The sequence below is a fragment of the Eublepharis macularius genome, chromosome 9 (assembly GCF_028583425.1).
Source record: "Eublepharis macularius isolate TG4126 chromosome 9, MPM_Emac_v1.0, whole genome shotgun sequence".
Taxonomy (NCBI): domain Eukaryota; kingdom Metazoa; phylum Chordata; class Lepidosauria; order Squamata; family Eublepharidae; genus Eublepharis; species Eublepharis macularius.
In genome coordinates this window covers 47356043-47369653 of record NC_072798.1, presented here as the reverse complement: position 1 = coordinate 47369653, position 13611 = coordinate 47356043, and the positions used below count along the sequence as shown (strand labels likewise).

General features: G+C 41.4%; 1 protein-coding gene across 1 annotated transcript in view; it reads left to right on the top strand.

Moving 5' to 3' along the window:
* Positions 1-5400: 5400 nt before the first annotated feature.
* Positions 5401-13611, top strand: part of CFAP54 (cilia and flagella associated protein 54) — a 311880-nt gene continuing 303669 nt past the window's right edge. The window contains 2 exon segments of the mRNA XM_054987752.1: positions 5401-5600; positions 7332-7437. Coding sequence (XP_054843727.1) covers positions 5401-5600; positions 7332-7437 — 306 coding nt within the window.

Below are 13611 nucleotides of genomic sequence, written 5' to 3'. Positions count from 1 at the left end.
AGTCTCCTCACCTTCAGATCACCTTCTTCCTGCTCAAACAAAAAATCAAGACTGAACTGCACAGTTTGTGGAGCCTGTTAATATGTGAGACAGGCCTATAGTTTTCATGAAGACCATGAAATCCTGAGTCACTCCCAACAAGGATGCTGAAGTCCCCCAAAACAACCAGCCTCTAAGACTACCTCCACCTGCTCAGACAAGGAGACAGTTGGATAGTGTGGTGTCTCTCACTATTGTATATAGCCTTTGGCTGTTACAAGATTACAAAACTCTCAACAGTGAGGGTACAAATTATATACAAACAATAGATCAGTAAGTACACAAAAAATAAGATGTAAAAGTGGAAACTGATTTTAAAATATGACTACAAGCGCAGTACGGTAGGAATAATAAAAAGAACAATTATCTAGGTAGCCTCCCTTCGCGTTGCCACTTTGGAGCATATGTTCTTTGCAGCAAGGGCAAATAATGGACACGCAAACATCTGTGTCAGATAACAGGAATGAGACTTTCTCCCCCAGTGAGTATGACTTTAGTCCGGATAAGATTCCTTTCAAAAACTTGGCCCTCGGGCTAGAGTAAAGTGGGCAGAGAAGGATGTAATGAGGTAAATCCTTGGGTACATGGGAACCACAGATACATAAGCGTAGGGCCTTTGGGATTTGCTTAAAGCGACCCTCCAGAAGTGCCATTGGCACTGACTGGAATCATAGAAGGTCACTCTAAGTGTGAAGTTGGAGATATTAACTAGATAGAGAGATCTAGTATGGTCCAGTTTAATTAGTTTAAACCATGGAGCTGCTTTTGATTTTAAAATTGAGGAATGGTCTAACCTGGCATCGGAAACATATATCCAATTTTTAAGTTGGAAGTTGTCGCTTGATGATCCTAAAATATCATCTGGGATGGAGTATCTTGCAAGAATGGTATTCAGAAATGCAAGACATTGCGGATCCTTGGTTAGTAACAAATTAAAGGATTGATGACTAAAGGTATTGGATCTCGATTTTTTAGCTCTTTTTCAATATCTGAGAATTATTAAATGGGACCGAGCCTTGAGGGAAGGGATACTGGTTTCAGTTCTGATCAGAGCAGCTGGAGAGCCCTTAGGAAGTGCTAGAATACGCCTTAGGAATTAATTCTGCACTACTTCCAGGCTAGCCAAGTTAACATCGTTCCATTCCCAGACTTCGACTCCATAGAGGAGATGAGGTATAACATTATATATAATTTTATGACAGGATCTATGAGGCATCCACCTTTAGAATAATAGAAACTCATGGTAGATCCAACCATTCTTAGAGCTGATGCTTTGACTGATGTCCCATGGTGGACCAATTTAGAGTCTCTCTAAATATAACTCCAAGATATTTAAAAAAGAGTTGCATTGTTTGATTGGGTTACTCAAGATACTCCAGAAAGAATTTTTTGCTGATTTTCAAAAAACCATTACTTTAGTTTTATCAAAATTGATAGTGGGAGCTTTTTCTTTACAATAAACCCCAAGTTAGTGTAATAACCTTGTCAGACCCATTTTAGTTAGGGAAATTAGGACCATGTCATCTGCATATAACAAGATTGAGATTTTTGCTGGCCCAGTGAAGGCAGAGTGAAGCGGGGACCTGATAGGCTTCCAACTATATTGTTAATATACAGATTGAATAGTAGGGGAGCCAGCACGCTGCCCTGCTTCATGCCTTTCAAGATTGGAATTCTGTCAGTTTGTGAGCCAGAAGTTCCTTCTCTGACTTGGGCATAAGTATTTGCTTTGTAGGTTTTTCAAGTAGGATAGCAGCCTTTAAATATTTACAATAAACAAACCAGCATATAATGAATTCATTACAGGCTGCATTCCTCTCCTTATCAAAGGAACTGCATATGACTGTTGCTGGCAGTTGGCCAAGCAAATTTTAGTTGCCCATAAGCTGTTCAGACCCGTAGCATGTAAACTTGGGTTTCAGTCAGTCCTAGTTTGGATACATGCATCTATACCATATTGGGGAGAATAAGGGAATAAGGGAAGATCCTCAGTTAATATTACCCTCTGACTTCTCTGTAGGAGGCCGTTGTATGAGGTGTAGGATTTGTATGTGTTTGCTCTGTCAAACTCATAGCAGAGTATGCCCTGATCCACATGTACCTCCTTTTACAAAAATGCAGATATACAAATATTGAAAAGAATCACATAGTAAGGAATTTGATATATATGATTAATATCCGTAAACATTGTATTATAATCTAGGGATCACCACAGAACCCAAGTTCTGAGATAGGGCCCAAAGTCTGAGACTGTGCTTAAGCACTGAAAGGCTAAGAGACCAAAGAAATATTGCTGAACAAAGATACAGCTGAGACAAAAATTTTCCAGACAGAAAAGGCAACCTATCTGCTAAGAAGAGATTTTTGAAGTAAGATAACAAGTTAAGCAAGTTTGTGGTTAAACTGGACATAAGTTCATTCTATTGTGGTCTCTACATGGACAGACTGGAACTTTAAGCAGCATCTGTTAATTCATTGGTCAGTTCAATAAGTAGCTGCTAGCTAGGTAACTGGGACACCTGGATGCTTTTATGTTTATATGTCTGGCAATTCTAATCATTCTTGCCAAATGACAACTGTCAACTCTCTATTCAGAAACTGAAGTGTGCTGTAACATTTGAAGAATGCTATCATTATAGTAAGCAGGAGGAAGATAGTATAGGAGTTGTTAGCAATTGCCAAATCTTGTTTAAGTCCGTCCCTTCACCCATTCACGTGAAAAGATCCTGTCTTGAGTAAATGTTGCTGGATCACACACAGAATAACCTATTTCAAGAAGATGGTGCAACTGACCTTTGACATTCACTGAAAGCAATCTTCCTTGAATGTAACTAAAGGTGAATGGTTAGTCCCTGAGCAGACTCTCAGAGGTATCATTTGAACTATCATGTATGAGGCAATATACCAGGTGTATATGCACGTTACTTGTTTATTTGTAGTTGCTAGAATAGTGCACTATTGTGATTAATAAACTGATTCAATTCACAAATATAAGCAGTAGCTTGCGTGGTTGTCTTGCTCTCACTGGAATCCTAGAGAACATGGTGCACCATGAAATACATGGAAGGACAAAGCAAGCTATAACATTCTACACTGTAAGAATCCAGAACAATTTCTCAAGAAAAAGCAAGCAACAAAAAGACACAAACAAGAACTCAAGCTAAACATATACATAATAACCAGTGTATTAAATTACAGATATACAATAAATAACACCTTTCACTTATAAACACATCAACCATGATAAATGTAAAACTCTTCTGTAATTCAAACAAGTTTATTTGACAATAGGTACCTTTGTACTGTACTTATACAACAGGAAAGTATTTCTCCTACCATGTGTCAGTCCACTACACACATTACAGCGAATACAAGTACAAGCTGTGTATAGCATACACATTTTCTTTGTATGCCACACATAGTAATTTTTATATGTTCAGCAGAATGTGCAATTTTAACCCAATGTTTATCCAGGTATTTGTTCTTGGTTGGCTCTTCTTTACAAATAAATGCGCTTTTTTTGTTTTGTTAAAAAAGATGCCTGTACTCATGATGTTTGTCACTTTGGGGACCTTAATAGCAAACAGATCACTGCAAAAATACATTCTACAATTGTTAATTGCTTTATGCAATGTGCATATTTTGAAAAGGATGCAGGCACTCCAAAGAGGAACAGAGTTCCTCAAAGTAAGTAAAGAAGTGGGGGAACAGACCTTTCTTGCAGATTTAAGCTCATCTACAAATAAATTAACTTAAAATCCCCTTTGAAGTTAGCTTTTTAAAACAAATTATGAGTGGGAGAAACAAGAAAATGGGTGCAATTTGTCTGCAGAATTAGCTAACAGTTTCCCACTAGCGTCACACAAAATCTTAGAAGCCTTGGCTTCTCCCAAGATGGCTTGATTCACAGTAGCAATCTGTCATGCCACAGAAGACAACAGCTCTACAATATCACCACCATTTCTCATGCCCAAAGAAGTGTCTACACCAAGTCACACTGGGAGGGGAGAGACAGGGAAACCTGGCCGTTGCTGGCCTCTGTCTGTCTCCTCAAACTTGACTGTGATGAAGAGAAAGCTGATCCCACGCCATACCACCAAAGCAGAATGGGCCACTTCCAGGAAGAATTTTGACCATGATGTGGAGAATTTGAGTCCAGTGGCCTTAGAGGCCAACAAGATTTTCAGGGTATGAGCTTTGGAGTGTGAAAACTCCCTTCATCAGATACAAGTAGGAATGGCGATTCCTGACTCTTTATATCCCAGCCAGAAGGTGGGAAGCGTGTTACATGGAAGGGCATCAGCATGCAAAGGTACAATGCAGCTTGATTAGGCAGGAGGGGTTAACAAAGGAAGATTTATGTATTTTATAGTCTGCCTTTCTCACCGAGATCCAAGGCAGATTAGACACTGCACGTGAATACAATATAATTGATAGCTAGGACATTCACTGAGCAAAAATACAGTATAATCAATAGTTAGGACATTCCATGAAAACAGATACAATGGAGTACGGTGGCATCAATTTGAGAACTAGCATAAAGCCAAAAACAAAGATATAAAGGTACAATGCAGCTTGATTAGAGCAGAAATTAGTATCTGTAGTGAGAAGGTGGTGGAGAGTGCCATTAAGTCATAGCTGACTTCTGGCAGGGTTTCCAATGCAAGAGACTAACAGAGGTGGTGTTACCATTGCCTACCTCAGCAACTTTGGTCTTTAGTGGAGGTCTCCCATACAATTACTAACCAAGACCAACCCTACTTAGCATCTGAGATCTGAGACGATCAGGCTCACCTGGGGTATCCAGGTAGGAGAATCTGTAGTGAGATAAGAATCCTAAATCTCAGTTGCGGGGGTGGGGAGGTGTCCATTGTTCTGAATTTGTAAATGAACTCAATTTCAGAAATCTCACACTAATTTCCCCTTGAAATTTCTCTGTTTGAGGACAGTGATCCTGTGCTCCGGAAACATTCGAGTGGAATAAGCCACCAGTCTCTGGGGAGAGAAAAGCGGGAGCGACTCCGGGGCGCAGGAGCAGCCCAGCAAAAGGGGCGCGTGCCAAACTGCAACTGCTACGCAATTTGCCCGACCTGGCCTCGGCAGAAAGGCACAGGCACAAAAAAAGCCAGTATGTGACGCGTATACGGGGTAGAGCAACACACTAACAACTCGACCGCCTCCCCACGAAGAAGAGCGAAAAGGAGCCCAGGACGCAGGCGCAAAGGACTTAAGCGAAACTCCGCTTCCCAAGCTCCCCTTTCCTACCTCTCACGGCTCCGCCCTTCTCCTTCGTCGCTCTCGCTCCGCCCGCGGCCTTGTTGCCTAGCAACTGTGTGCTTGCCGCTTTTCGGGCCGTTCGCCATGGCTGAGGTTCCGAAAGGGAGAGCCAGGTCCCCGTCTCGGCCTCCCCCGCCGCCCGCCATTTTTTATGGGCCGGTGGGCCCTGGGAACCCGGTGGTCGATAGCTTCGAGAAAGACCTGCACGAGTGCCTGAGCTTCTTGCGGCGGAACCGAGAAGCTGAGAATGAAGGCTGCAGGGCGCAGGAGCTGCACAGGCGAGGGTAACAGGGGAGGGAGAGGGGGGGAGTCTATCCACCTGTCTATAATTATTAAAAGAAAAATCTGCAAAAGTCGGGTCATCATCTCAGCCTACTGCATCCTACTGGGTGAAGCCTAAAACGAGCTATGTGCATTCTATGTTATATACACCGTTTATGCAGTTTGAAACTTCAGAGCATCCAAGCAGTATGGGCTCAACTGATTGAGCTTTCCTAATTCTCACAGCTCTGCCTTACAGTGGCAGCCAAATCATCGTACCAGTCTTAGTGGGATAAAGCTTCCAGGGTTCAGCATTCCTGCACCATTTGTTTAGGGGGGAGGGCAAAATCCAGGTCTCCTTAATATATCTGGCTGGGCCTTCTCATCCATCCCTTGAACACTTGCACCACAGGCAAAAATTCAACCAGGGGAAACGTCTCTCATCAAAAGTCACAAAATGTCTTTTTTCTCATTGCAAAATAGATCAGATCTTCTCTGACCACCTTCATTCTACATTACACTAGTCTTTTTAGTAGACTGCTCACATGAGCGCAACTTAGCTCAGTTGTAGTAACGTTTGCATGAGTGCTTGGATTGTTTGTCCTATAAAACATTGAAACTATCAAGCACCTTTTCTCAATATCTGTGTGGTAACTTTCTGTTAGAAGTATGCAAATTTTTAACCTCCTGTACTCTAAAGAACATAAGAGTTGATGTGGTGTAGTGGTTAAAGTTTCAGAGTAGGACCTGGAAGATCCGGATTCGAATCCCCACTCTTCCCTGAAAGCTTGGGTGACCCTGGACCAGCCCTTCTCTCTCAGCCTAACTTACCTAACAGATGTAGTAAAGATAAAATGGAGGAAAGGAGAATGAAGTTGTAAGAGAAAAGGAAGTATAACTATTTAAACCAAAAGGACATAAAAACAGCCCAGCGAGGTCAGACTGACAGTCCATCTACTCCAACATCCTGTTTCACATAGTGGAGAACCAGACAAGGCCAAAACTTTTCTCTATTCTCATATCCCCTAGTATTCAGAGGGTTATTGCCTCTGAACATGGAGTTTCCATTGTGGCCAATAATAATTAATGAACATATTCTCCATAAATTTGTCTAAAGTAGTATCAGAGTTGTTTAGAGGTAGAATTCAGTGTTCAGTGCCTCACTGGACAAATGCAACATTTGGTAACTTTTCATTTTGTTCCCCATCTGTAACTCCCAGGCAGTATCTTTAGTAGCTGTATATCTTCTGCTTATTTTTTCTACTTTGGGGTTGTGTTATCTGGTACTATTTTACACTGACCAGTATCAGTTTTGCTTTCTGTATTCACTTCCTTGCCTTGTGGCTCCCTGATCAGCTTTACTGATTCTGACATTTTTCTTTTTCTGTTTTTGTTATTTATTGTTCAATCCAATGATTTTTCCACACAGCATCCAATAAATCCATTTAAATATAATAGAAGGCCTGGAGAACACAGACAATTTCCAGTATTTCATGATTTTCAGAAGTATAACTAATATAGTAAAAAAGTATCTAATACATTTTACTACTTATGTTAAATTCATTTAAAATGTTTTGTGATAAAATCACTTTATGACTTGGAGGCCTGACATCTGACTCTTTTTATTTTATTTTATTGATAATTTTGGGGATTTCTGTGGCTTTTGAAAAAAAAGTCCCAACATGTTTCTCCCGTGTTTGATATAATAAAATTGCTATCATAATTCAGTCTGTAATATTACATTTTTTTTTTAGAGCATCTAATTTGTTTAACATTTTGAACAAGTACAAACATCGATTTCCAGATTGGTATTACAAAGAAAAACTTGTGAAAGTTGGTGATCAACTTATGGAAATAAAAGTAAGAGAAACTCCTGTTATATTGCATTCTAGGGAGATTCATGTTTTGTCACAAATCAAAATGTGAATAATTGCTTACAGTTTTTTTGGTATTGCTAACTATGCATCTGTTGAACTGGGCTCTAGTCCACTGGAGAGGCACTGTTGCTCTGTTGTTAGTATGTTGGAATAGGACCGGTGAGTTCTGGGATCTGATTTCTTTTATGAATCTTACTGGGGCTGCAATTCTATGCACATTAGGAGTAAGCATTATTGAAATTGGTTGATACTACTTGAAGCAAACATGTTTAGAGTTGGTTTGCATGAGATCTGGTCAGTCACTATTTCTCATCCTAACCTATATCTTGCAGCATAGCTGTGAGGATAAAATGGGAGTGGTAAGCATGTATACTTAGAAAAATGATGGTATAAAAATGCAATAATTTAGTATATCCCCAATTTTTATGACACAATACTTCTGTTAGTCTAAGATATCAATAATACTTTGTTGCAAATAAGTAAAATGTCTGCTCTTCTGGAAGTTATCACATTTTGATTAAAAGCAATCTGAAGTCAGGAGAGTGGGAGCTTTCCCAACCTCTTTAGGTAGGCTGGTCCATAAAGGTTGTTCCATAAAGTGAGGGCCACCACAGAGAATGCATGTGTACAGGCAGCTGTTGATTCTGCCCATGTACAAGGTGACACTTACCTGTGGAGTACCGAATCAGATTCAAGGTTTTGGTTTTAACCTCTAAAGCCCTATGCGGACTGGGACCTGCATATCTTTGGGACCGCCTCTTCCCATATGTACCCCAGAGGACACTTCGGAAAAAATCCAGCTATTAATGGTCCCTGGCCCCAGAGAGGCCCACCTAGCGTCAACTAGAGCCAGGGCCTTTTCTGTCCTGGCTCCAACCTGGTGGAACACTCTGTCTAATGAGACCAGGACCCATCAGGATCTGGTAACCTTCCACTGGCCCTGTAAGACAGAGCTGTTCCGCCAGGCATATAGTTGATGCTGGGAAGGGCCCCTACCAGCCGAATTGAATCGAACGGGGCCCTCCCTATCAGAGCATCCACCCCCTAAAACCTTCTTTCTAGTATTTTTCAGTGACGGTTGGATGTTGGAATAGTCAAACTATTTTTGTGCTGCTCTATGTTTTTAAATATTTACATTGTATTTATTGTAATTTTAATTCTCCCTATCGATGGAGGCCCAGGTCACGGCAGTTGCCAAGTCTGCATTTTTCCATCTTCGTCAGATCAGGCAACTTGCCCCCTACCTGACGCCCCAGGACCTGACTACAGTGATCCATGCAACGGTCACCTCCAGGCTAGATTACTGTAACTCACTCTACGCTGGGCTACCTCTGGGCCTGATCCGGAAACTACAACTGGTCCAGAATGCGGCGGCGTGGGTCCTGACTGGTATATCTTACCAGTCACATATTACACCTGTCCTGCGCCAGCTGCACTGGCTTCCGGTTGAATTCCGAATCAGGTTCAAGGTATTGGTTCTTATGTATTGTCGAAGGCTTTCACGGCCGGAGAACAATGGTTGTTGTGGGTTTTCCGGGCTGTATTGCCGTGGTCTTGGCATTGTAGTTCCTGACGTTTCGCCAGCAGCTGTGGCTGGCATCTTCAGAGGTGTAGCACCAAAAGACAGAGATCTCTCAGTGTCACAGTGTGGAAAAGATGTTGGCAGGTCATTTATATCTACTCAGGAGGGGTGGGGTTGAGCTGAGTCATCCTGTAAGAGTTTCCCAGGGTGTGGAATGCTAATGGCGGGAGGCTTAACTGTATCCTGAGGAGGTTCTTTTGCATATGGATTGGTACTTGATGTGCTAATCTTCTCTGCAGGGCTACTGTCGGGTGTAGAGTGTTTTGTTAGCCTAGTGTTTTTCAGAACTGGAAACCATGCTCTGTTCATTCTTAAGGTTTCTTCTTTCCTGTTGAAGTTTTGCTTATGCTTATGAATTTCAATGGCTTCTCTGTGCAGTCTGACAAAGTAGTTGGAAGTGTTGTCCAGTATTTTGTTGTCCTGGAATAAGATACTGTGCCCTGTTTGAGTTAGGCTATGTTCAGCCACTGCTGATTTTTCAGGTTGTCCAAGTCTGCAGTGTCTTTCATGTTCTTTTATTCTTGTCTGGATGCTACGCTTTGTGGTCCCGATGTACACTTGTCCACAGCTGGAGGGTATACGGTATACTCCTGCAGAGGTGAGGGGGTCTCTAGTGTCTTTTGCTGATCGTAGCATCTGTTGTATTTTTCGGGTGGGTCTGAATACTGCTTGAAGGTTATGCTTTTTCATAAACTTTCCCATCTGATCAGTAATTCCTTTGATATATGGCAAAAACACTTTTCCTGTAGGAGATTGTTTTTCCTTGGTTGTTTGATTCATCCTGGGTTTGATTGCTCTTCTGATTTCATTTCTGGAGTAGCCATTTGCCTGAAGTGTGTGGTTTAGATGATTAATTTCCTCATTGAGAAAGTGCGGCTCACATATCCGTCTTGCACAATCCACTAATGTTTTCATTATGCCTCTTTTCTGTCGGGGGTGGTGATTGGAGTTTTTGTGTAAGTACCGATCAGTGTGAGTTGGTTTCCTGTAGACCTTGTGACCTAACTGAAAGTTTGCTTTGCGGATGACCAAGGTATCCAGGAATGGGAGTTTTCCCTCCCATCATCATTGTCTGACAACCAGTTACTTCCAATGGGATAATGAATTCTATGAACAGATGGATGGGGTGGTCATGGGAGCCCTCTCAGCCCAGTTATAGCAAACTTCTACATGGAACATTTTGAAAAAACAGCTCTAGAATCAGCACCCCACAAACCTAGTGTATGGTTTCGGTTTGTGGATGATACATTTATCATTTGGAGCCATGGGGAGGAAGAATTGATGGGGTTTTTGAATCATCTCAACAACATCCACCTGAACATACAATTCACAATGGAGAAAGAAATCGAGGGAATGACTCAGGATGACTCAGCTCAACCCCACCCCTCCTGAGTAGATATAAATGACCTGCCAACATCTTTTCCACACTGTGACACTGAGAGATCTCTGTTTTTTGGTGCTACACCTCTGAAGATGCCAGCCACAGCTGCTGGCGAAACGTCAGGAACTACAATGCCAAGACCACGGCAATACATCCCGGAAAACCCACAACAACCTATTGGTTCTTACCTTTAAAGCCCTGAGCGGGTTGGGACCGGCATATCTTCGGGACTGCCTCTCCCTGTATGTTCCCCGGAGACCACTTCGATCAGCGGATAAATGTTTATTGGTGGTCCCCAGCCCTAAGGATGCCTGCCTCGCTTCAACCAGGGCCAGGGCCTTTTCAGTCCTGGCCCCAGCCTGGGGGAACGCTGTTGGAATCTGTGCAAGTGTCCTACGCACAGTTGTGAAAGAGTTAAATTGTTGTTCTGTTTGTTTAGTCAGATAGCTAGTTAGCATAGGACCACTTAGGCCTCGAGAGAAGTTCCCGCCAGAGAAAGTGGGAGTCTTTAGTCTTAATGAGGGAATCCAGGATTGTCTATTGGATGAGCCAGTTTATTGGGGGGCAATTAGCTAGCAACATATACTAAGGTTTTATTGCTCTTTGCTCAGTCTGCTACAATACTTCTACTACTTCACTAGACCATGCAGTCTAAGCTTTTCTCTCTCTAGTACCTAGTTGAGACTATCAAGATGTAGTCAGAAACTGTTTGTTGTTTTTCCTATCAAATGTACCCTTTTTACCCTATTATGTAGTAAAGTATTTTTATAGAGCTAGAATCACAGAAGTCTGTCTACTTATTTCCGCTGTGCTATTATCAAACCCTGCTACTCTGCAAACATTATTATTATTATTATTATCATATCTTGCTGCTGCAACCACCAACAAGGTTATGGCGCCAGATGTTTAAGAGGCATGACTCTGTGAGTTCTCAGCTTGAAAAAGCAAGATATTTTTAAGAAGAAACTTTTTCCAAGATTTTTCCCTGGACTTGCAAACTAGAGGACCTTTTCTGATTTGAGCTACCCCTGAGGAGACAACCAGAAGAGCCGAAAGAAAGCTTATGCCAGGAGGAAAGAAGAAATGAAGCAAATCAGCACATCAAAGAAATTCAAACAGCCTGTAGAAAGCAGAGGCAGTGAATGGAAACCGAGGAGCTGTGGGTGAGAGAAATCCAATCTCTTCCTTTATGCACATCCCTAAACTGAATGACCATAAGTTTTTAGTATGGAAGACAAGAATTTTACATGCCCTAGATGTTAATGATGAGAAACACGTAATCTCAGAGGACCCACCTGAAAATCAGGCTGAGAGGCAAAAGTTCATGAAACTAGATTCTCAAGCCAGAATTATTATTCTGAGTGCAGTTGGAGATGATGAATCCCCTTTAATAATAAGTGCCAGCACGGTCAAACAGTTGTGGAATCAGATTGAGCAAAAATATTCCCAGAATTCTGACAAGAGAATCCAACTCTTAAGAATGAGACTTTATAGCATGAGGCTTTCTGAGCATGATGATATTCAGGCCCACTTAAAGGAAAGCATCCAGATCGTTGGGCAGATTCAAACGTCTGGAACAGAAATCAGCAATTCTGAAATTAATGCTGTAATCTTAAACAGTCTTCCTAAATCATATTCAAGTGTACAATCTGTCTTGGAATCGCAAGACAAAATAGACTAATTGTACTTTGAATTTTTTAAGGGACGACTCCATAAAAAGATCTCTTGAGCAGTCAGAAATCAAAATGAGTGTATTAAAGGTAACTGAAAGACCCAGAGAGATCAAATGCAGCATCTGCCAAAAGGCTGGTCATTTGACCCAATACTGTAGACAAAGGGAAAGACCACGAGGTTGTTTTGAATATCAAAGCAGAAGGGGACATTCCAATCCTCATGATAACAGAAGCACACCAAAAGGCTTTACTTGTAAGATATCAGACAGTGATTTTAACATGAAAGATTTATTCCTTTTAGATAGTGGCAGCTGTGAACATATTTGCTCAAATTTAAACTCTTTCCTAAGTTTCAATGGAGAAAGCAGAAAGAATCTTTTCCTAGCCAATGGGGATCCTATAGAGATCAAAGGATCTGGAGATCTTAAGCTGAAAGTTGTTGATTCAAAAGGAGATGCTGTGAAGTTAATTCTAAAAGATTGTGTTTATTCTCCACAAATAAATCAAAATATTCTGTCAGCTGGTAAACTTCTTGATGATGGGCACAAAATAACAATGGATAAAGATAATTGTAGCATTCATATTTCTGAATCGAAAGCTGAAATTAAGGCTTTAACAATTGGCAAGAGCTTTTACTTAAGAAGTGCTGATTCTGTGATGGAACAGCAAAGCGAGGTGAAAAGTGATGCCTGTGAATATGCATATCAAAGGGACGGCTCTCTCAGCCACAGAGCTGAGGAATTCTCTTTTACTGATCTGGCAAGACCCCTATCTGCTGACTGGGTTGCCAGCCTGCAGGGAGAAAAGCAAGCAGTTCCCCTGCCAGAAAGGGATGCAGAAAACCAGGGTTCAGAAGGGGCAGGAATGGGTGAGTCAGAGGAAACTAATGTGAGTCAGTCTCAACAATTAACCCAGGCACCAAACTTAAAGCTATGTGCAAATGAGCAACCTAACTTTGAAGCTGCTAAAATACCCATCTCTAAGCAAATTGCAATGAGAGCTATGCTCAGTGTAGCAAACTTCAAGGAAATGCATGTTGAATACTTTAAAATCAAAGCAGGATTTTCCAAAGAGAAACTGACTATGCTGTTAAGAAGGATATACTTCCAATCAGGAAGGGCAGAGCCAAGCCAGTTTGCAAAATTAAAAAATGGACAGTTTCAATACCTGCTAATCTTGGATGAGAATTTAATTTTGTGTTGTGCAAACAGAAAGGATGCAAAGGAAATTTCTAAATACTTGAGTAGGGACATGGACTTAATATCTCTCACAAAACTGAGTGAATGTCTTGGATTACAAATTAATAAACTAACAGATAAAAATGTTCTCCTAAGCCAGATAGATGAAATCTTCAACTTTCTACAGTCTCTAGGAATGCAGAATGCCACAAGAAAAGACATATCAATGGAACAAGCTTATCTCAACCTCACTGAGGGAAAGCAACTTGAAAACAACCAAAGCAGCTGGACAAGCCAAAGGCAACATCTAGTGACCAAGCCTACCACTGAAGCACAAGCCTGC